General features: G+C 36.6%; 2 protein-coding genes across 3 annotated transcripts; one reads left to right on the top strand and one right to left on the bottom strand.

Annotated features, from left to right (window-relative positions):
* The first annotated feature begins 561 nt into the window (after positions 1 to 561).
* Positions 562 to 12,689, top strand: LOC100819117 (beta-glucosidase BoGH3B). Of its 2 annotated transcripts, XM_014764105.3 has the most exons (10): positions 562 to 879; positions 981 to 1,185; positions 1,824 to 2,028; positions 2,282 to 2,372; positions 2,852 to 2,997; positions 3,372 to 3,615; positions 4,534 to 4,638; positions 4,720 to 4,902; positions 5,343 to 5,544; positions 11,985 to 12,689. In XM_014764105.3, exons 2-10 carry the CDS (start codon positions 1,035 to 1,037, stop codon positions 12,461 to 12,463), a joined length of 1,806 nt encoding a protein of 601 aa, XP_014619591.1. In that variant the 5' UTR covers positions 562 to 879; positions 981 to 1,034; the 3' UTR covers positions 12,464 to 12,689. The 2 variants fall into 2 exon arrangements, with proteins under 2 accessions (XP_014619591.1, XP_006591200.1); XM_006591137.4 differs by having other exon boundaries at positions 566 to 1,185.
* Positions 12,690 to 22,089: 9,400 nt separating this feature from the next.
* Positions 22,090 to 24,220, bottom strand: LOC102661191 (serine/threonine-protein phosphatase 7 long form homolog). Its single transcript, XM_006591575.1, has 5 exons — positions 23,849 to 24,220; positions 23,343 to 23,735; positions 23,076 to 23,207; positions 22,343 to 22,972; positions 22,090 to 22,260 (listed from the first exon to the last, which is right to left on the bottom strand). The coding sequence occupies exons 1-5, from the start codon at positions 24,218 to 24,220 to the stop codon at positions 22,090 to 22,092; spliced, it is 1,698 nt and encodes a 565-aa protein (XP_006591638.1).
* Between the last annotated feature and the right edge of the window lie 351 nt (positions 24,221 to 24,571).

The raw sequence follows: 24,571 nt of genomic DNA, 5'->3' as shown, positions 1-24,571 counted from the left end.
CACTGAACTAGTAGCCAATTTCGATGTGCAGAGTTGCCCGTGTTTAAAGATTTAAGTAATAATGATTCAAATCCATCAAAAATGGTTGCCGGAGGCTTTATTTATAAACTTTTAATAGTAACTGTCGAATTCTATGTCTTCCACATGTATACAATAGTTTGCTAACTAAGTATATCTAATGTTATTTGATGGTTATGCATAACTTCTTCCATTAACCGCTTCAACTATTATTCCAAAATTCAAAATAATCTTATTTTTGGGTGCTTTTAAACCCCACTTGCTTTAATAGACTTGTCAAAAACATTAACTTTAATCAAAATAAATTTCTTCTATAACCAACTCAACTTTTCGAAATGTAATTCACATATTGATCACCCTTTATTGTACCCTTCCTTCATCGTTGAAACAAATTCTATCGAAATTATATATGTTCCATAACTTCAGCAATTTCACATAGAAAAGGTAACAATTAGATAGCAAGAATGTTAAAAAAGAAAGGAAATACATTTAATAATATTCTTTTTCGTTTATTTAATTATAAAGAAAATGGTAAAGTTGCTGGAGCCAAACTCTTCCTGAAGAAAATCAAGTGACCAATAGGCTACCTGGTTATGCTCATTCGATTGATGATCGGTTTACGTATTTTTTAACTTGCTCCTTCTTTTGTTTCTAATGCCGTATTGCCCGATGTATCTTCTACCGTTTTTCTTCGCCATTTTTACCTTTTAGTGTTTCTTGGGGTTTATCCCTTTTTTCCAACAATAAAAAGGGCAAAACAAATTTACCAAAAAGAAAATAGAGGGACTTTGACCAATAGAGTAGAATTTCAAGTGAAAGTTGGAGCAAGATCATTTGTTAGCCAAAGCCGTTGACAGTAGTGTATGTACTTTTCGTTATCCGTTATATATAAGAGGACAACACCAAATTGAGTTCTGTTCTGTTCTGTTATGTTGTGTTCATCATTTGTTTGTTGCTTACAGAAACATAATAACACACTCACTAGTCACTCCCCAACCACCTTCAACCAAGGAGCCATGGCTTGCGTTTACAAGAATCCCGAAGAGCAAATTGAAGCTCGTGTGAAGGACCTTCTTTCTCGCATGACTCTGAGGGAGAAGATTGGTCAGATGACCCAAATTGAGCGCACTGTTGCCACCTCTTCTGCCATTAGAGATCTCTCCATTGGTACACACACCTTAACCTCTTTCTCCACTTTGTCATTTCTTGCAGGGTTTGAACTTGTTGGAGGTTGGAATGAATTTGATGAGAGACCCCCATTGAGAGTGTGTCTTGAAAATTGTTACAGTTAGTATATCTGTCTATGGGAACTTTGATGAAGTTTTTGTGTGTATTTGTGACCCTATTTTGTGCAAGCTTTGAACTTGTTGGAGGTTGGAATGAATTTGAGAGACCCAATTGAGAGCGTGTCTTAAAATTTTTTACAGTTAGCATATATGTCTATGGGAAAATTTGATGACGTTTTTGTGCGTATTTGTGACCCTATTTTGTGCAAACTTTGAACTTGTTGGAGGTTGGAATGAATTTGAGAGACCCCGATAGAGATTGTGTATTAAAAATGGGAAATTTGATGCTTGGGTGTGTAATTGTGCCTCCATTCTGTGCAAGCTTTGAACTTGTTGGAATCTGAAATGAATTTGAGGGACCCCTATTGAGAGTGTGTCTTGAAAATGGGAACATTGGTGATGTTTTTGTATCGATGTATTACATGGTCCATTTGTGTCTACATTTTGTTCAAGCTTTGAACCTGTTGGAATTTGAAATGAATTTGAAGGGTGGCGTTTGATTATTTGTGCACTCTATAGGGAGCATACTCAGTTCTGGTGGCAGTGCACCATTTGAAAATGCACTGTCGTCTGATTGGGCTGATATGGTGGATGGCTTTCAAAAATCAGCTCTTCAGTCGCGACTGGGAATACCTCTCATCTATGGGATTGATGCAGTTCATGGTAATAATAGTGTCTATGGCACTACCATATTTCCTCACAATATTGGCCTTGGAGCTACTAGGTTAGTACTCACTTTTCTCTGTGCTTTTAAACTCAATTAGCAAAGCTTAATATTATTTCAGTGGGGAATGGCTCTCTTGTACTGAACAGAGGGGAATGCACAAAAAACAAAGATGCTAACTTCATCAGAGATTGTGCTGCATTTATTTTGCTGGTCCTGGAATGCTGAATTACGTTGGCATTTGAGTTGATATAGGAGTCCTCTTTTCGCCATTGAAATTAAATCTTACTTTTCACTTATGGCATGCTTGTAGGGACAGCGATTTAGTTCAAAGAATTGGAGCTGCTACAGCACTTGAAGTTAAAGCTTGCGGAATTCACTATAATTTTGCTCCGTGTGTGGCGGTAAGAAATTGCAATCAGCTAGTCATTCTATGTCTAGATGAGTTATGCCAGAGAGCGACATAGATCATGCTGCTTTTGCAAATTAGAAACTAGAATCACTTGGATCTTCATTATGTGCAAGTTTCTTAAATTTTGCAAGAAAGCAAAGTTTTGCCCCTGGTACACATTATTCACTAATCTTTGATGTTCATCAGTGAATTCTGTATATACTTTGCATGACAATTACAACACTTTCCAAGAATCCTGGACTTTTCAATCAGTTCTCATAGATTGTATGTACAGTTCTATAGTTTATGCATTTTTTTTCTTTAAAAAACTGCTGATGTGTATTATTACATTTATCCAAAAAAATTTGCATCTGTTTCTAAATCAGTTCCAAGCAGGAGTTAAAACAAGAAAGATGATCAAAATATATCTTGCATATTTTTCCTTTATTTTTTTTTTTCTGAGAATGGCAATTCACTTGGTTAAACATACAGGTCTTGAATGATCCTAGATGGGGAAGATGCTATGAGTGTTATAGCGAGGATACTGAAATAGTCAGAAAGATGACTTCCATTGTTTCAGGTTTGCAAGGCCAGCCTCCACAAGGACATGAACATGGATACCCTTTTGTAGCTGGAAGGTAGGCAAAAGCCATTCATATAAATTTTAACAAAATATTTGTTCAAAAGTATTGAAAATTAACTATTATTGTCCCAATAACCATTTATATTGACACTTGACAGCAGGATGACTACAGCATTTATATATCATTTTCTATAATTCACATTTTTAGGAGGGGGATTTTCCCCCCCTTTAGTTCAGTTGTAAAATATGAGTCCCTGAAGTTTTCAGGCTATTAATATTTTGTTACCTATTTTCCCTTTTGTATATTTTCCTATTTCTTCACTCTGCTCATGGCATGAATTTGTAATTATTTCAAAAAACTTTAACAAAATTAATTATTATACATTTTCTTTATCAATATCGTCATCTTATGTTCAAGTTATACTTCAGGAACAATGTCATTGCCTGTGCCAAGCATTTTGTTGGAGATGGAGGTACTTACAAAGGTGTGAATGAGGGAAATACTATATTATCTTATGAAGACTTAGAGATAATCCACATGGCACCTTACTTAGACTGCATTTCCCAGGGAGTTTCAACCATTATGGCCTCCTATTCTAGCTGGAATGGACGCCAACTCCATGCTGACCATTTTCTTATAACTGAAATCTTGAAAGATAAGCTAGGTTTTAAGGTAAAATATCCCTAATAAATATATCTCCTTATTACTGGATAATTTTCAAGTTGCATTTGCATCAATATGCTTGAAAAATATGTTACCCAATTTTATACTTTAGCAGATATTTTCTGTATGTTATGGATTAAGACCAAAAGCATTTCTCCATTTTATGCTCTTTCTTTTCATGTTGAAAAGATGGAGGCTCTTCATGTTTTCTTTTTATTAGATATAAAAAGTTAAAAACAATATAAGAGCCTCCACTTATTAGCTCAAGCTTTTAGGATAATTGTCCCTTGACACACTACCAGAGCTTCTTTGACTAATAGCATGTTTGGATTTGTGGTGGGGAACCTAGCCTCAAATCCCCATTTAAGAATGTCCAGTTGTTTTAAACATGATTTTGTTCCTAATTAAAAGCACAATAGACTAGAAGTGGAAAATTATAGCTTTTGTGTTGAGTTCAAAATTTTACACTTAAGTTATACTACAAACTTTTTGAGATAAAAACTTTTCTAACATAAAAACCATTTCAATTTAACCAAAAACAATTTTCTAAAATCAAGATCATTCAAAATCAAGTTTGTAAATGCTTACAGCTCACCCAAAACATACTCTAAGCAGTCAAGGATTCAATCCTTACCATCCCTACTCTTCTAATAAAAAATGATTTTTAGCAGATGTTATAATAGGCCCACGCCATTGTCTACACTTCAAGTCCAAAAAGATCATGAGAAGAGGTATGGTAGATATAAAAACCATTTGCAAGCTTTCTCCACCTAACAACTTAAGCTTTTAGAACAATTTGTCCTTGACAATTTCAGGAAAGTTGTAACAAGATATGATAGCAATAACTGAAATTGTGTTTCATTTTCTTATGTTTCTGGTTTTGATTATAATTTTTTTTAACCAAGTCCTAGACCATTGCCGTTATAGGGTTTTGTGATTTCTGACTGGGAAGGACTTGACCGACTGTGCCTGCCTCATGGATCAGATTATCGGTACTGCATCTCCTCTGCTGTCAATGCGGGAATTGACATGGTAAAGATCTTCGGTTAAAAGAATATTTTATCATAGTGTGCTTTTCTTAATCTGTTTCCATCTATTCAATAAAATATGCAGGTGATGGTGGCTTTTAGATTCAAAGTTTTCATTGAAGAGTTGACCTCCCTAGTTGAATCAGGGGAAGTACCTATCAGCAGAATTGATGATGCTGTTGAGCGAATTTTGAGAGTAAAGTTCGCTGCTGGTCTTTTCGAATTTCCTTTAAGTGACAGATCTTTGTTAGATATAGTTGGTTGCAAGGTAAGCAATAACTTGGCTCGTAGTGAATTTGTCTTTCCCATTGTTTAGGCTAAGTTTTCATTTGAGAATTTAAATATATTTCTATTTCTGATCAAGAATGTTAAATCATAATCTAGTTTTATACCCATAGGAGTTTCCCACACATCATCAAAAAGATTATTTCTGTAGTTCCTTATGGATGGATTACTTTGTTTTAGTATTTATTGCTTTCACAAATTCTCCTAATATATGGAAAAATCTATCCTTATATGTTAGTGACTCAATTTGCCATACACAAATTAGTAACACTTACTCCTTTTTACATTTATATTATAATTAGTTAATTATGCACTTCCCATTTCGTGGCATTTTAATTTTCTGTGTTCCCTGATTAATTGTTTGTTAGTATCATGACTTGTTGAAAATTTTAAGTTTGTTTTAACATAATACAATTTCTCCAGCCACATAGAGATCTAGCACGTGAAGCAGTTCAGAAGTCCTTGGTTTTGTTGAAAAATGGAAAAGATCCTAGCAAACCTTTTCTTCCATTGACTAAGAATGCTAAGAAAATCCTTGTTGCTGGAACACACGCCAATGATCTTGGATATCAATGTGGAGGTTGGACTAAAACTTGGTATGGAATGAGTGGGCAGATCACAGTTGGTAAGCCATTATTTTTTTTTCTTGCTTTTCCAAAGTTTTTTGTTGACTTTCTGTTGTGCATGGCTCATTTTTTATGGGCGGATAAATGTTGGAGTGGAGCATATGGGCCACCTGTTGTTGGGTTAAGAAGTGAGTTGAGAGTGTGAGGGTAAGCCCCTGTGGTACGCGTGATACTATACGCATAAAGATTGTTAGCAAGCCACATTGCTTGCCTCAATTCTCGAGTTGCAGCTTATATATCTGTTGGACAATTTCACTTAGTGACAATTGGTTTTAAGTTGAAATCTAACATGGTATTAGAGCCTATAGCCCATCTCTGTTCTCGCCTATTCTAGTAGGTCCTCCTGTTTTGGCAAGCATCTTCGTTCTCGCCTATTACAAGGAAGAAATACTAGCAATAGAGATTATACTAGTACTCTAAAACAAATGAGAGGATCAACACACCAATTAGCAAAAGATAAACCAGGGACCGAGATCCCATTGTGATGTAATCCCATTGTTTATAAATAAGGGAAGAAAAACAGTCGCTCTCCTCCCGAAGATGTAGGCACACTTGTCAAACCTCGTTTATTCTCTTGTATTTGCGTGTGAGTGTGATTTCTCTCATTTCCTTTGAAATTCCTGTTGCTATTTCTAACAATTGGTATCAAATGATGCTTAAATCCGGGACCAAATTTCGGATTGTGGTAGAGGCGTGTTAAGGATTTGTTGACACATTAAGGTCTTCTAAAGGCACTGTGTGACTCAAAGTCTGATAATTTGAAGGCTTTGGATTGGGAGGAGTTGCAATAGAGGGTTGTGGCAACCATACGCTTGTGTTTGGCTGACGTGGTCCTCTATCACGTGATGGAGTTGAAGTCTCCAGGCGAGGTACAAAAGAAATTAGAGAGTTAGTACATACCAAAATTGCTGACAAACAAACTGTATATGAAGTAGAAACTGTATGGGATAAAGATGCAAAAGGGTTCGGATCTCCAACAACACGTGAATGCCTTCAATCAAATTATCAACGATCTGGCAAGGTATAGATTGAGAAAGAGTATAAGGCATCTATTCTATTGTGTTCTTTGCCTTCTTCTTAGGAACATTTGGTGACAACCTTAACTTACGGGAAAGACTCAATTGGTCTGTAAGTGAAACAATTCAGGCTACACATATGTTTCATTCTCAACGGAGACGAAATGCAGCAGGATGTTTGCAAGGCAATGGTTTGTATGTGAAGGGGAAATAAGAACGTGGAAGGACACAAGGCAAGGGTTCCGGTGGTAGGCAGAGAAAGAAGTCCAAGTCTAGATAATGCAAGAAAACAATGAAATGCTACAAATGCAAGCAGAATGGACATTTCAATAGGAATTTCTTAAAGTTGAAGAAATCTGGTGAAAGGGCATTTCACTCAACAAATGTGATAGAGACTAATGATTACTACAGTGAGAGAGATGTTTACTATAGTGAGGGAGATGTTCTCTCTAGTTCATGCAATCAGTTAACAGATGCATGGATTCTTGATTCTAGATGTTTTTACAATATGACTCCCAATAAGGAGTGGTTCACCACATACAAGTTAGGTAATTTTGATAGTGTCTATATGGATAATGACAAAGCGTGTGTTGTTGTTGGAATGGGATAGGTGCAAATTGCTATGGATGATGGTTGAGTAGAACATTGTGTGATGACCAACATATCCCTGAGTTGAGGAAAAATTTGACCTCACTTGGTACCTTGCAGGCGAATGGTTTCAATTATAGAATTGATGGAAATTAGGATACCCTCAGAGTGTGTAAGGGGGCGTTGTGATGAAAGCACGACAAACTGTAGGAAATATTATAGGTTGTTGGGGAGCATTGTTATTGGCTGAGTTGCATCTGTTGGGTCTGATGATGATGATGCTACCAGATTGTGGCACCTGTGTTTGGGTCATCTCAGTGAGTGTGGGATGGTGAAGCTTCATAAGCGAGGACTCTTGGAAGGAGTTCAGAGATGCTAGTTGGACTTGTTTGAGTACTTTGTGCTTAGGAAACAGACTAGAGTGTGGTTTAAAGCTGTAAAACATACCACCAAAGTGATTCTAGATTATGTGCATACTAATGTGTGGGGTCCTACTAGAGATTCGTCTTTGGGGTGGTTCTCGTAAACTTTCATTGATGATTTTTCTCGCAAGGTTTGAGTGTATTTCTTGAAACAAATATCTAAAGTCTTTGAGAAGTTCAAGTTGTGAAAGTCTGAGGTGGAGAACTAAACGAGCAGAAAGATCATGTACTTGAGGTCTGATAATGACACGGAATACACAGACTCACGGTTCCAAGAATTCTGTAAGGAGCATCACATTTAGAGACATTTTTCAATGTAGAAAACACAACAGAATAATGTTGCAGAGAGAATGAATAGGTCCTTTACTGAAAGTGTCCGGTGTCTAAGGTTGCAACCTGGCCTTTCTAAAGGCTTTTAGGCAGAAGTGATGGATATGGCATATCTACTCAACCAATCACCACGAGCATAATCAGATGGGAAAGTTGTAGAGGAAGTTGGGACAGGTAAATGATTTTGTGCATATATCCAGTTATGAGAGATCTAAACTTGATCCAAAGTCAAAAAAGTGTGGTTTCGTAGGTTATTCCAAAGGTGTGAAGGGGTTCAGGTTTTGGGATCCGGTTTCCAAGAAGATAGTGATCAACAGGGATACAATGTTTGATGAGCAATCCATGTTACTGGAGGTAGTTGAGACAACTGTGTCAGTGTCTGATGGAGCTTCCCCTAGCTCCATGGAGATTCAAGTGGACTTTGAGCAATTGTTGGTTATTCTTGAGAGGGTAGAACCATGCAGTTCAAGACTTGAGCCCACACCCGCAACTGAGCCTAGATAGGTGAGTCCAAGTGAATGCATCAGGAGTACAATATTGTCAAAGATAGAGATCTTCGCACCATTATACTCGTCCGATATGGGTTTGAAGAATTGGCTAAATTGGTTGCCTTTGCACTTCTCATTAGTGCTAGAGATCCTTCTACCTTTCTAAAGGCTATGAACAATCAGGAGAAAGACAAATGGATGGGTGCTATGGTGGAGGAGATGGAGTCTTTAGAGAAGAACCAGACGTTGGAGCTAGTTAAGCTTCCTACAAGCAAGAGAGTCATAGGGTGCAAATGGGTGTACAAGAGAAAATCTCTGGTATTAGAATAAGAAGGGTAAAATTCAAGGCTTGCCAGTAGAAAAGGGATATGCACAACAGAAGGGGGTTGATTATGATGAGACTTTCTCCCCAGTTGTAAGACACACTTCTATCAAGGAGGTGCAAGCCTTGGTAGTTAGTCATGACTTGCACTTGAAGCAAATGGATGTGAAGATAACCTTTCTTCATGATGGTCTAGAGGAGCAAATTTACATGGAACGGGCAGAGGGGTTCAGTAAAGGTAGACTGAGTCGGCTGGTTTGTAAGTTGAAGAGGTCTCTCTGTATGGATTGAAGCAGTCTCCGAGGCAATGGTACAAGTGGTTTGATTCTTAGATGCTTTGGATTGGCCACAAGCAATATGAGTATGACTATTGTGTTTATGTGAGGAGCCTTGATGATGACTCTTTTATTTTTCTACTACCATATGTTGTTGATATACTAACTGATGGTAATCATATGTGATGTGAATGAGTTGAAATCATTGCTGAGCAAGGAGTTCGACATGTAGGACTTGGGTCCTATCAAGAAAATTCTTGGGATGGAGATTCACAGGGACCGAAAATCTAGACAATTGTGGTTCTCACAACTGGCTATGTTGAGAAGGTGCTAGACAAGATCAACATAAGCAATGTGAAGCCTGTGAGTACTCCATTGACAAAACACTTGAGTCAATGTCCGAAGACAGATGCTGAGGTGGAGTCCAAGTCAAAGGTTCCTTATGTCAGTGCAGTTGATTGCTTGATGCATGCTATCATGTGCACTAGACCGGATTTGACACTTGATGTAAGCCAAGTCTGCAAGTTTATGTCTGACCTAGTGAAGTGAATCTTGCGGTATCTAAAAGGTACAACAAGTCATGGTATTATGTTTGGCAGTCAGCAAGGTGATCCTTCAGTTGTGGGATATGTGGATTTTGACTATGTTGGTGATCTGGATGGCAAAAGGTCTACAACAAGATATGTCTTTACTCTTGCAGGTGGGCCTGTTTGTTGGAAGTCTATTATTCAGTCTCTTGCGACAATGTCAACAACTGGAGCAAAGTATATGGCGGTAGCAGAGGTTAGCAAGGAAGCTGTGTGGTTAGCGAGACTAGCGAAGGAGCTGGGCATTGAGCCAGATGGAGTTCAATTACATTGCGATAGCTAGAGTGTTATTGATTTGACAAAAAAATAGGTGTATCATGCTAAAATCAAACATTGATGTGAGGTTCCATAAGATCAAAGAATTGATGACATCTGGTCAAATTTTACTTAGGAAAGTTCACACTTAAGAAAATGCAGCTGATATGTTAACCAAGGAGGTCACAACTGACTAGTCCAAGTAATGCTTGGACTTGTTGAATGTTGATTAGTGCTAGATGTGACTGGACCCCCCAACCCAAGAGACTGAGGTTAATTTACTATTTATCTTCCTTGGGGATGAATATTTGTCAAGGTAGAGATTGTTGTGCATGACTCATTTTATAGGAGGACAAATGTTGGAGCGAAGCGTAAGGGCCACCTTTGTTGGATTAAGAAGCAGGTTAGGGGTGTGGGGGTAAAGCCCCCGCGGTATGCGTGATATTGTACGCATAAAGATGATGTATGCAGTATAAGATAATATACATGTAAATATTATGTATGTGGTTTAAGATAATGTACACATAATGATAATGTACGTGATTTAAGATAGTATACACATAAAGATAATGTACGCGATAAGGGAAGGGATTCACTTACTCCAAGAGTAAGTATTTCAACTTACTCTCAATCCTCACCCTTGATTATTTTAAAATCTAGCGATGTCAAATAAAAGGGAATTTTATCTCATGTGTCTTCTCCCTTCCCTCCTTTGTCGTTTCCTTTTCCTTGCCATATGCAACATGAAAAAACAGGGCAGTTGGATTTACGTGAGAGAAGTTTCCTTTTCCTTGCCATATGCAACATGAAAAAACAGGGCAGTTGGATTTACGTGAGAGAAGAACTGTGATTCTGGATTCTGTGATTTTGAGACTAATCAGAATAGAAGATGCAATTTCCCGCCTTGTAAAATGTCCCATCATGGTTGGTTATTTCTTGCGGCATGACTCTGGTTTAGCAAGTCTGATGCAGCTTAGTCCACTTAGGCTCTTTCTTTAAAATCTTGAGTCAAGCATTTTCTTGTGTAAGATTGAGCTTTTGTCCTATTAAAAAATGCAACAATCAAACCTAAGTCAGAGCCTTTTAACAAGATTGGATGTTTTATTGATACATATATTGTAAAAAAATCCAACTAGCAATTTTGCAATGGTATAAATTTATCAAAAATGAGATAACAATACAAAAGCAAACACATTATTGATGTATAAGATGCATATGGGATTGTGTTTTAGTGGCCTTCACCCGCTGGAAAGATGAATAAAAAGTTGGTTCAATTGCATTTTGTAAATCAGATGACAAGGAAAAGGAAAGAAGTGTAGTGCGTCTTTCGTGTTGGCAAGGAAAAGGAAACAGCAAAGGAGGGAGAAGGCACGTGAAATAAAATCTCCTTTTATTTGACACTATTAGATTTTAAAATAATCAAGGGTGAGGAATGGGAGTAAGTTTAAACACTTACTATTGGAGTAAGTGGATTCCTTCCCTTAAGATAATGTGCGTGTATATTATATGAGTTTAATATCTATGCACTGACAGTGTAAAACTGTTTTATATTGACATTCAATTACAAATCACAGTTTAAATTACTTTAAGATAATTATTTAAAAAGTCAATCAATTTACCATACATGATGAGTTGTGATAGGATGAGTGTGTAAAACTTTTTACACTGTTGATGTATAATCCTTTTTCTCATTATATATTATGATGTAACTCCGTTGTAAAACAAAAAAAAAAAAACATTTGCTTTACTCCCAAGGACGTAAGCACACTTACAGAATCTCATTAAATCTCTAGTCTTTGCATGTGTGATTATGATTTCTCCATTTCCTATAGAATTCCGATTGCTACTGCTAATACTTTCAAAATCAAAGAAACTTTGTTTATTCTCCATGGTAGTGTAGTACTTGGATGATATTGTTTGGCTTCTTAGGTAGAGTAATTTCTGATTTTATAAATCTATAAATTCATTTGGTCTTTCATTCCCTCCCAAGTATCAAGTATAGTTTTTCAGTCTGTCTTGAATAGATGTTCATGGAGAACATGAAGATTAATTTATATGAATCGCTAATGTTAATGCAATATTTTTCCTTTATATTATTCTTTGTCTATTTTCCTTGTTAAACATGGTTGTTACATGTATGACACCTACCATTTCAGGGACAACAATTTTGGATGCTGTGCAGGCAACTGTGGGAGCAGAAACAGAAGTTATATATGAGAAATATCCGTCCGAGAACACCATAGAACGCAATGAATTCTCTTTTGCAATTGTAGCTATTGGTGAAGCTCCATATGCCGAGACCTTGGGTGACAATTCAGAGCTTACAATCCCCTTAAATGGAGCAGATATCATAAGCCTAGTTGCTGACAGAATCCCAACTCTTGTTATTCTGATATCTGGAAGACCTTTAGTCTTAGAGCCATTGCTATTGGATAAGATTGATGCTCTTGTTGCTGTTTGGTTGCCAGGAAGTGAAGGAGAGGGAATCACAGATGTTATCTTTGGCAGTCATGGCTTCAAAGGTAAACTACCAGTGACTTGGTTCAGAAGAGTTGAACAGCTTGATCAGCCAGCTGATGCAGTTAATTCATGTGAACCATTATTTCCTCTTGGTTTTGGGCTGGCATATAACTAAAACTAGCAGAATTTACATGAATAAAAATGCTAAAAGTACCCTAAGATAGGCAAGGACTTAATAAAAGTAGATTGTGAATAATACTTGCCTTCCATATTAGTTAATAATCCCCAGGGTACAATTGAGATGGGTAGAAATTGTGTGACAGCTTGTATATATATTTAAAAGTTAAAATTTGCTTTATAAGAGCTTCCAATATACCAACCATAATCAGTTTGTCCCTTCACAGTCCTTTGTCGGTTGCATTTAGAGTATTTTTATCCAGCATAATACTTTTGAAATATGAATAAATTATCCAAGCCTTCTAATATCCAATACCATCAATTTAAGCATACAACATAAATTCTGATTAAAAAAGAGGCAACTCAAAATTACTAACAAAGTTTAGAAAATATAATTAAGTTAAAATATGATAATGATATATCACCGGTTTGATTTGAATCAGTTTAAACATAAATAAAAATTGATTCTAATCAATCAGCTTTCAAGTTAAAAAAATCACCCTAAAAATAATTGTCTTTTTTATTTTCTTTCAGTTTGTTTGGTTGTAAATACTCTTTGCTTTTGGTTCGGAAAAATTATTTTCGACTTTCTTTTTATTTCCCAACTCCAGCATTTTATGTGGATGTGTTTTGGAGACGGCGGGGAACAAAGGCTATTTGACAGTCACCACGTTGCCTTTTTTTATTACAAAAAGGATATGTCTCAAATAGGATTTTGAAAATTAGAGAATTATAATAAATAGGTTAAATTGTGATTTTGCTTCTTTTCATTTTGAAATCTATCATTTTGATATTTTTGGATTTTAATGGTAATATTTGGTCTCTTGAGTCTTATAAATCGATGATTTTGGTCATTCAGATATATTATTAATAAATAATTATAATTAATTGAGTTATTAAGTTAATTATAAATTAATTAAAATCATTAATTATTTAAAAATTGAATAAAAATACTAATATTAATTTTTTATAGTAATTTGCTTATTTTCTCTCCGTAAACATTTCTTATACCTCTATTAGTATGTGACTCCACACTAATATCACATTAGGATTCATAGTGCTTTATTAATTTTTAATGATTAATAATTTCTATTTAATTTATAATTAATTTAATATCTCTAATAATCACAATTATTAGTTAATTTATCAAGAGGATCAAAACTATAAATTTATAAAACTACAAGATCAAATGTTATAATTAAAAATTAAGGAGATCAAAATCATAGATTTAAGATGATGTGAATTGGTTACACAAACCATGAATTCCTAGAATATTACCGAAGGCTGTGTATTAAAACTTAGATGTTACAAGAGTTTAGAATCTCTACACAATGAAAGTATTTCCTATAAAATTGGAAACAGAAGTAGTACTCAATTGAGGGTTAGTCTCACATCCATTATATTTTTATCAACAACAAACAAAAAATCATATTTTGCTTCTTAACAATAGCATATAAGACATGCTGCTTAAGAAGAGTTTCTTTGTTTGGAATTGTCTAGTCTAAAGAGTAAAGATTCATATTCTTCCTCTGCTCCTTCATATCTCAAGGATGACTTTTCTAAATTATTGTTAAAAGTTACAATGCAATGGGGAAAATCATTGTACTGACTTACACTTGGTTGGTGTCCATGGTCTAATGTAATAAAATATTGTTCTTACATGAATATTTCCCCTTTCATTTTCCTTTTATGTGGTGGCGAATGCTTCATGATGGTTTGATAGTTTCAGTTATAAATGCTTCAGATATAAGCCTTAGTTATGGACCCAAAAAAAAACAATGAAGGGCTTAGTGATGGAATAACTATAAAGGTGAAGTATTAGTTCGCCATTCACCTTTCTTGAAGAAGATTTACATGCTATGTTCAAGCATATGTAGCAACTCTATGACATTGATAGAAAATTTAGGTCTTTCTATTATGCCATTAATCATTTTCTGGTTGTTGTTAGTTCTTGGTGGTCTCTAAAAAAAGTTATTGCTAACAATCGAAACCCTGGTTATTCCCATTTCTTGATGTCCCTAGTCTATGACCAACAGAAATGGTCTATGCTTTGGTTGTTATTTAGGATCATTACATCACATATCAACTTCAGGGATCATGACAATAACTTCTCTTTGGCAAACTACAAGAATCAATTTCATTCTATTGAAAAATCTGTGATTAAAATTAATTTGGACTCACAACAATCAAATTTTGAACGATTCAAAATTAATTATAATAAAATTAAAATTTTGCCAAACTCTAAAATAAACGGACCCTAATAAGGCTAATGTCTAAGACTAAGTTTCTTTTCCGGGGACCAATGTGTTATCCCTGGCATCATGTATGATATCATTGATTGCCCTTTACAATTTGGATTACACTAGTGAACTTTATTCTATAGATCAACATTCAACAAGATCAATTGTGTGCTTACATGTGAAATCTGAGGATGGTCACAATTACATGGAAAAATAAATTATTAAAGTGTAACAATTGGGTTGCTTTGGGTCCCATGTCACGACTTTGATATTTCAGACCTACTATTTCAGTTTTCTATTCTCAACCCTGTTGATCTCAAAATCTTATTGTGAACACATGTCCTTTACCGTTTCTATTTGTCTGCATAAACTCAAATCATGAACTTTGGTGCCCAATATTCTGGTTTATTCCCCTCAAGAATATGAAATCTTTCAGGTACAATTGCATTGCCTAATGATAATGAGATTTGATGCACCAGCTTTCCGTCCTTCTCTGTTCTTTTTCCAACGTGTAATTCAAATCTCATTATACTATGAGTGTTGTTAGGTGCACCCAGCATTTTTGCTGGTGCATCCAGCAAAATTCATAAATAGCAAAAATGCCCTTGGCCTATTTTTTCCTCATAAAAGCTTTTTTTTTTTTTTCCAGAAATGCACACAACTCTCATTTTTGTCCGCTTTTTTTCTCTGTTTTTGTGGTTTTCGTGCGGCATTGTCTCGGGTTCGTTGGTACGTTGTGAAAGGTTAGGTGTGGTGAAGGTGAAGGTGCGTTGCGGTGGTCGGCGACGGCAAACGAGGTACGTAGAAGGTGGTGCGTTTGTCGTGGACGTACGGATCATTTCCAGATCAAGTTGATCCGTAACATTGACACACCAACTTCCGGAGCAAGTTGATCCGTAAGTCTCTTACGGATCAACTTGATCCGGAAGTCTGTTACAGATCAAATTGATCCTTAAGAGACTTATTTTTGCTATTTGCTATTTTTTGAATTTAGTTTCCTTTTTTTCTTTTAAATTACTATTTTTTTTGTATGGCCATTTTTTGTTTGATTTGGTTAGATGGACGAAGATGAGTGGATGTATGAAATAATGTCTGAATGAACGGATATGGATTATGTAAATGCAGAAGCATGTGGTGCAAATGAACCACATGTTGATTGTTCGAATACGTTTAACACTTCTCAGGTTATAATGTTAATGTTTGTCACAGATTTAATAAAATGAATACTGGTAGAAAACTTAAATTATGTGGATTTCTTTGTAGGTGTTTGAGTGCCGAGAGGATGTTTTGCGGTGGGCTCGATCCGTGGCTCATGAAAACAGATTTGTGGCGGTGATTTTAAGGTCGGACACAAACACAGGTAGTAGAGGAAGGACTACATTTGTGTTAATTGGCTGTGAAAGGAGTGACGAGTATAGGTGTAGGAAAAAAGAATTTATCAGAAGAGACATTGGGACTAGGAAATGTGGGTGTCCCTTCAAGCTTCGTTGCAAGCCAGTGGTTGGAGGAGAAGGCTGGATGTTGAAGTTGATTTGTGGAGTGCATAATCATGAATTGACCAAGTCATTAGTTGGACATCCATATGCGGGGCGATTGACTAAAGCTGAAAAAACACTTATTGCTGATATGACGAAGTCCATGGTGAAGCCAAGAAACATTCTGCTAACTCTAAAGGAACACAATGCCAATAGCTGTACAACCATTAAACAGATATACAATGCAAGAAGTGCATTTCGTTCTTCCATAAGAGGAAGCGATCTTGAAATGCAAGATCTGATGAAGCTTTTTGAACGTGATCAGTATATTCATTGGCACAAAATAAAGGATGAAGACGTGGTTCATGATATCTTTTGGTGTCACCTTGATTTAGTGAAGTTAGTCAACGCATGTAATTTGGTGTTTTTGATAGACAGCACCTACAAAACAAACTGGTACAAACTCCCACTGCTCGATTTTGTTGGGGTGACACCGACCGGGATGACATTCTCTGCCGGTTTTGCATATGTGGAGGGTGAACGCGTTAATAATTTGGTATGGGCTTTACAACGCTTCCGAGACCTTTTTTTAAAGCGTGATGCCCTCCCTGGAGTTATTGTCACTGACAGAGACCAAGCATTGATGAATGCAGTGAAGGATGTATTCCTTGAATGCACAAATTTGTTGTGCAACTTTCACATAAACAAGAATGTGAAGGCCAAATGTAAATCACTAATTGCGCAAAAAAATGCTTGGGATTATGTCATGGATTGTTGGGGATCTCTGACTGATTGTCCTTCAGAACAACAGTTTGATGAATGCCTGAAGAAGTTCAAAATGGCTTGCGCACCTTAGCCAATATTTGTTGACTATGTCAAGGAAACATGGATAATACCACACAAGGAAAAATTTGTTTCCGCTTGGACTAATAAGGTGATGCACTTAGGAAACACAACAACAAACAGGTATGAAACTGTTCAATTATTTCTATTAACGTTGACGAATTTATGGAATTGTATTATTGTATATGTTTATTTTTATTTGTGTATTTGAAATGCAGGGTTGAATCTGCTCACTCATCTTTAAAAAGATTGTTACAAAATAGCATTAGAGACTTATGCAGTGTGTGGGATGCCATGAACAACATGATTACATTGCAGCACACAGAGATTAAAGCATCATTTGAAACAAGTACACATGTCGTTGGACATGTGTTCAAAAAAACCTTATATAGGAGGCTGCTTGGAATGGTTTCAAGGTATGCTTTAAATCAGGTTGCTGCTGAATTAGAGCGTGTTGACTATGCTGGCAAGAATCCCTCAAGTTGTGGTTGCGTGGTGAGAACCACGCTTGGTCTTCCTTGTGCTTGTGAGCTATCCAAATATGTTGGTGGTTGCATCCCACTGGATTCAATCCATATATTCTGGAGGAGACTCAGTTTTTCAGACCAAGGGTTATCTGAGCTCGAGGAGGGCATCAAGGATGTAATGGAAACAATATCCAAAAGATTCGAAGAACTTGATGTTTGTGGTAAGTTTACTCTAAGGACTAAACTTTGGGAAATTGCATACCCTGATCAGAATTCGATGTGTCCTCCTCCAACAAAGGTTAACACAAAGGGGGCATCGAAGAAAGCTATGAGCAGGAACCCAAGGTCCACAAAGCACGATCCATCTTACTGGGAGTATGTAGATGCCTTTGAATCTATGCAAAATAACAATTCATCGGTGAGGCGTACTGCATCATCCTCTGAGCAACCGAATCGAAGTACGATGATGCCCATGCTGGACCAATTTCAGCCATTTATGCACGACTTCATTGATAAGATCGTTGATGTCAAAGCTGATGGTAACTGTGGATATCGGTCGGTTGCCGATTTATTAGGTATGGGTCAAGACTCTTGGTCGATGGTTCGCAACCATCTGCTTAAAGAACTTGCCAAATTCTCATAAGACTATATCAAGCTCTTTGGTGGCATAGAGAGATTTAAGGAATTAAGGATGCCACTACTTGTTAATGGGTTAACCAAGGTATGTAATTTATGTATTTTATTTTTAAGACTTTACTTTGAAATTAAGTTTGATGTATATATTTGTTTCATTCAGGTGACTACTGATAAGTGAATGGATATAACGGACATGGGACATGTCATTGCATCAAGGTATAATGTAATTTTTTGTATCCTTGTCTAAACAACAAAACATGACATTCTTTCCTCTTAGAAGTCAACTGCTGGCAAATTCTTCATTGCATCGTATAATTTGTATCGGTCATGTGTATGACAATCATTTTGTTGGGGTACATTGTAGATATGAAGTGTTTTTTTTTATATTTATGCAATGAGTTTTGTAGGATTGAGTTAACACTTTTTTCGCATGTACAACAGGTTTATTTAAAAGAACATTGTCCCTTACCGCCTGTAGCATTATGGTCTAGCAATTGTCATCCACAGGCGAAGTCGTGGCCAAATCTATATATTAGCATAATGCAGCATTACAAGAGCTTCGTGATGTTCAAGAGAGACTATGTTGACATAAATGATGATTGAACATGAAATTTATAATGACTGATCATTTTGAATTGGATATTCACATTTATTTTTTACATCCACAACAAAATTATTACTTAATTCTAAAAAAGCATGTATGATATATCAGTCTGAGTTGACAACACATTGTGAAAAAACATGTATGATAAATTGTTGTCTGCATTAACATAAAGCGCGTGAAAGGACCCTGCACAACATGACTACACATGTAGATCTGATGCAAGCTAAAGCATGTCACGTCATTGGTGTAGTTGACAACACATACAGAAAGCATGTGCATGCGTATTTTTAATCTTTAAAAAAATACAGCACTGATATTAAAACTCATCTATATATATGACATAGCCTAACACTGTAAGAAAGCACAAGTTTCAGTCTCAACCCAACTCTTACAAAAAAACTATGACATTCTTGGGAGAGACAAGCAGTCAGATAGTTGTGAACTCCACATTAGGTTTTATTTTTTCAAATGGATCCATTGTTCACAACGACAGTGGTGTTTCCTTTCAAGCTTCCACTCCAGTTCCCATTTGAGTACCTAACGAGTGTGATTTTCAAACGTTAAAAACCAGAATACACAATACCCTTAAGCTAACCGACAAGCAATTTTAGGATGAAATTTACTACCGGCAACCTTTCACGTATGCAGTTAATCAATTTCGGTTTCAATGTATGCAACTGAAAGATGATGCTGATGTTAACACAATGTTAATGTGTAATCATGAATTTTCGTTTGTTGGTCCGATTGAGTTATTATGTAGCATTGCTAGAACCCCATATGGCATTTTAAACTTACTTGAAGCTACTATGATCACTACTCATGATGCCCTGCTATATTACAATGGGAGGTGGAACATGTCACGCCAAAATGAGTTTGTTGGTTACTCATTCATAGGAAAAAATCCCAAAAACTTTGACATTCCCACCGGATGTACCATGGATGAACTGAAGGATTTGATCAAGCAAGTTGCGCCTCGTGGTATTCCCCCTTATGGTATTGATGAAACACAAATGGTAAGGAGATTGTTTTTTCGGAAACCAAGTCACCATGAGTATTCAGAAAAAGTTATAAAATTCAAAATAATTGAACTCAAAACCAATGACGACATGATGAAGGTGCTCATGTACTGTTTGAATTCATGTATCGCATAATCATTTTTTTTTTCTAGAAATGGAAGACCCCTCGAGTCAAGATATGGAGGAATTTCAGTCAAAATACACATATGAAAGACATATACAACATTCCTTATTAGAGAAATGTTAAAGTCCCCGAAACGCATAAGCCAATTAATCGTCCGTCCCACTCAAAGTTTGACAAGTGTCAATTGATTTCATTATAAAATATTCATTTAATTTAATCTAATATAGAAAACTCTTTCCAAACTTCCTTTTTTTTTCTCTCACCAACACACCTACCCGGAGTTCCTCCGTAAACCTAAATCCACAAACATTAAGATTTTCTGATCAAATCAAATAAAATAATTTAGGTCGAACGAAGAGAATAGAGTTTTTTATTTTATTTTTACTTTGAGGAGACTGTTAACGGTTGTTCGGACGAGTCTGTTGGGGAAGCCGTAGGCTTCCATGGCGTCGAGTACTGGGTCCATTCGCGACTCGCCTTTATGCAAATCATAAACACGATTCAGTTCATGGAGAGAAGAAAAAAGTGATTGATTAAATGAGAAAACGGAATGTGAAACGACCTACCTTAGGACGTCGTTTCGGAGCCATGAGAACAAAGAAATTGCAGATGGAATGCAAAAGAAAAGGATCGGTTTATGTTTGCATTTGCTCACACATTGTCAGTGGCTAGTAGTCACTGACACGTGGCGGAGACGCAAGAATACGGTGAGACATACTCTTTAATCCTTTTCATTATTCAATTAGGGCACAAAATTGGTGGGCCCAATCTACACCACTTCACTTCATAAGAATTCACTACTCTTTAATCATTTGCAGATGGGGTACTATTTTTATTTTTTTGAGTTTCATTGAATTCAACTTCAAACATGACTTATTTGGTCCTTTTTTTTTTACCACTCAATTCCATTGATTTACCACTCAATTCTATACTCCAGCTAGTCATACTCAATTTAAAATTATGATTATATTACACATTTTTATTTATAGGTTAGTTTTCTATAAAAATAAAATAAATATAAATTAATTAAAAAATTTAGACCAAATGGCTTATTTGGTCCTTTTTTGTTTTGTTTAATTTGATCCTTTATATTTTTAAAAATATATTTTGATAATTTATCTTTTTAAATTGGTTCAAAATGGCAGTTTGGAAAGAGAAAAAAACTTGCAATTACTAACCCACCACCGCTTTCCAATCAAACCCTACAACACACCTCCCACCCCATATTTATTCCTCCAACAACCTCTTCCATTAGAATAATCCAACACTTATTTCTTTCCCCTCTCTTCACCCTCCCATTAATTCACTGTTGGAAAATACAAAGTCATAAAAAAATTCCCCTTTCTCTTTCCCTTGTCCTTTCTCTATACATATATGGAGATATATAGAAACTGATCATAACTCACCTTAGTTCATTTTTTTAAACAAACTACTATAAAAATAATTTAATTAAAATACATTTTGTCATCAATTAAAAATAATTTAATGTTTTAATAATTAAAAATATTTAACAAAGTACATTTAACTCAGATGCAAAATATGGAAATGAAGAAAATAAATAAATTATATGAGTCAATTATTAATTTAATATGTTGTATAATGCTTTAACTAAGATGAGAAGGTTTTATTTTTTAGTCTCTCAAATTAGAAGGTTTTCTTTTTTAGTCTCTTAAAATAAAATATAAATGTTACGCCTAATTATAAAATTATAAAATATAAATACGGATTTTTATCTAAGGAGACAAATTTAATTTTTTTTTAATTTGATAGAATAAAATTATAAATTTTTTTAATCAGAAGTTTTTTAAGCATGTGTGTCCATGTTTTCAACTTCTTTATTTCAATTTCCATTTTTTGTTTAATTAATTCTTTTCTACACCCTTTTCAACTTCTTTATTTCAATTATATTTAAAGTTATATTAAAAATTACTTTTTATTAGTTGGTAAACTAAGTTAACTAGACCATTTATAATAATTTACATATACTATAACTAAGTTAACTAGACCATTTTAATAACACGCGTGTATATAGACACAAATGTAAAATATGAGATACGATTCTAGGTTTTTAGGCAAATGGAATACACAATCAATGGAAATAAATAAAACTAACATTACTAATGGAAATAAATAAAACCGACAATACTAATGAAATGGGTTCATGTACAATATTTGTATATACATCGAATATCAATATAAAATATGTAAATAAACTATGCCTAATCCATGTGCCGCCTGCGTCGAGACCTAACATATACTAGCTGGTCCTGTGCCACACTCCTGGCCATCCTAAGGCATTCTTCGATCACCTCATGTGTCGATGAGCCTGGCGTGACCACCCCTAGACTCAGATGGCGTTCCAACCTCTCAGCAATCCCATGGCAAACGTCCTGTTAAATACAAAACAAACAGATTACACAAATTATTATAAAAATATTAATGTAAATTACGTAAATTATTAGTATTACTTACCACTGCATGTCTTGGCTCCTCCACAGCGAGCCTCGCAGATGTCGACGGTGCTCCTGGCTCCGGCACGTGAGGGATATCTGTCTGTGGGGCCTGAGGGACGACTCGGGACTGCAGGGTATGACCATCTGGAAGAGGATCTGATGCGTGGCCTGGTGTCATGAAAGGATGGAAGATGCGGAAGAACCAGTCCATGTAGTCACTGGCACACTGACCTGGCACAGTGCACACCTCACATGCTGGAACCATATGATCTGAGTAGTGCATCCACCTGTCGTGTATATCATCATAAGACACCCATGAATTGACAGGCGGAGCAGGAATGGTCTGCGTGTATCCAAACTGCCGCACGACCCTCTCTGGTTGGTAATAAACAGCAACAGGCCCCCAGCGCAGGAGACCGGAATAGCATGATATCAAATGGAAGTCCCGGACTGGTCGGTGCTCCCCGTACGGGATCCAACAGACATCTGAAATCCAGAGTCGGTCCAGGCGCTCCCTGTACGCCGGTGTATGTATGCTCTTCATGGTCTTCTTCATCGCAATCCAACTACACGCATGCGGGGAGTCCTCGTCGTAGTCCTGATTAGTAGTGGACTCCGCGACTGAGGGAAAATGCTCGTAAATCCAGCACTACAGATGTAACATCAAAATGATAAACATTAATAATGAAAGTCTAACAAAATTTAAAGTTGAACATTGTTGAACCTCAACGAATGAAAAACATATTTGTTACCTGTAGCAGTGTGATGTAACCGCCAAGTTGTCGGCTGCTGCTAATAGAGGCATCGTTCAGTTGGTCGTACATATGAACCAGAGCAGCCATTCCCCAGGCGTACCTCTCGGTCTGACTGAGGTCACGAAGGGCCTTTAAGTTCACAACATGCACATTAGTTGCACTCTTGTTAGCAAGCAGAGTGCAACCCAGAAGATGATGAAGATATGCGTGAGCCGCTGCTATCCAATGACCTGCCTGGCATCGGCACTCGTATATATCACGTACCCATTGCAGGCGTACGTACGGTCCACGACACTGGCCTATCTCAGCCCTGATAGACTCTACAGAGACCATCAATAAGTCCACCAGCATCTGAACCGCATCATCCACGTGCAAGGGCTGAAAGGCGTGCAAGTCACCAACCACGGGCAGATACAGAAGCGAGGAGACGTCGTCCAATGTGATCGTGAGCTCTCCCATCGGGAGATGGAAACTAGACGTCTCCCGGTGCCACCGCTCGATAAACGAGGACAAAAATCCCCGATCGCCGGTGTCTACCGAACACGCGATCAGAGGACTTAGTCCTATCCCAGCAACTAGTCCCTCAATGGCAAGGAAAGGCCTGCCTAAACTATGGACCTTCCTCCCTTGAGAGGATAACTTCAACTCAGGACGCTCCTGAATTGAAGTATAAAGGAACGCAAAATTCATTAAAATCATCATTTAAAGGAAAACTAATTTCAATCATAAAGTATAATTTACATGTAACTAAAAATAAATATTATAAATACCTCTCTCGTCCATACGCTGCAAGCAACGTGATCCACATACTGGGTCAGCACGGATGGGTCGCTCGGACCACCCAGAAATCCCTCATGCTCATCCTCAGCAGCCTGCGTGCCTGTGTCTGCAAGAATGTCTGCCACAATGTCCTCTACATCAGCTGGTGCCATCAGGTCATCCGGAAATACGTCAGCCTCAACATCTGGCATAGGGACCACTGGCTCATAATGCGCCGCAGTCACAGGGACTCGCTGCCTCCGTGCGGATGCGGTAGGCCATCGATGCTGCGGAGCATCATCAAAATCATCACGATCTCCTCGGTCCACACCTCTTCCAGTAACGTGACCTAAGGCACGACCTAATCCTCTGGTCCTAACCATGATCTGCAAATGAGTACCACAAATTCCATCACTGATTTCATTCTCTCAAATTTCATTGGTCTAACGCATATAGGCATTATGTTTTTTCAGGCACTACTTGGTAGAAAAAGGATATTCACTTTGAAATTAAGATATATGCATTGCTTATAAGTGACATTGATTTGGAAAGATGAGAGATTTGGGAAGCAATATCCCCTTCAAAGTTAGAATCAGATAAGTTGACATGCGTGAGTCTCACAAACCCACCAAAGCCAGATGACAAATGAGAATGATTAAAATCATTGAAAGCATGGTTAAGTGACTGATTAAAATCATTGAAAGCCTGGTTAAGTCACTTTAGGATTTTAGAAA

The sequence above is a fragment of the Glycine max genome, chromosome 11 (assembly GCF_000004515.6).
Source record: "Glycine max cultivar Williams 82 chromosome 11, Glycine_max_v4.0, whole genome shotgun sequence".
Lineage (NCBI taxonomy): Eukaryota > Viridiplantae > Streptophyta > Magnoliopsida > Fabales > Fabaceae > Glycine > Glycine max.
This window is presented reverse-complemented; position numbering and strand designations above follow the sequence as displayed.

Bases quoted from the DNA above. Each gene is read 5' to 3' on its own strand.
- LOC100819117 (XM_006591137.4), top strand. From the start codon at position 948: ATGTTGTGTTCATCATTTGTTTGTTGCTTACAGAAACATAATAACACA. The intron at 2,373-2,851 runs GTAAGAAATTGC...TTAAACATACAG, and splicing joins ATTTTGCTCCGTGTGTGGCG to GTCTTGAATGATCCTAGATG. The intron at 2,998-3,371 runs GTAGGCAAAAGC...GTTATACTTCAG, and splicing joins TACCCTTTTGTAGCTGGAAG to GAACAATGTCATTGCCTGTG.
- LOC102661191 (XM_006591575.1), bottom strand. From the start codon at position 24,220: ATGGTTAGGACCAGAGGATTAGGTCGTGCCTTAGGTCACGTTACTGGA. The intron at 23,208-23,342 runs GTACGTGATATA...GTGAACTTAAAG, and splicing joins CGTACGTACGCCTGCAATGG to GCCCTTCGTGACCTCAGTCA. The intron at 22,973-23,075 runs GTAACAAATATG...TTACATCTGTAG, and splicing joins GTTACATCACACTGCTACAG to TGCTGGATTTACGAGCATTT.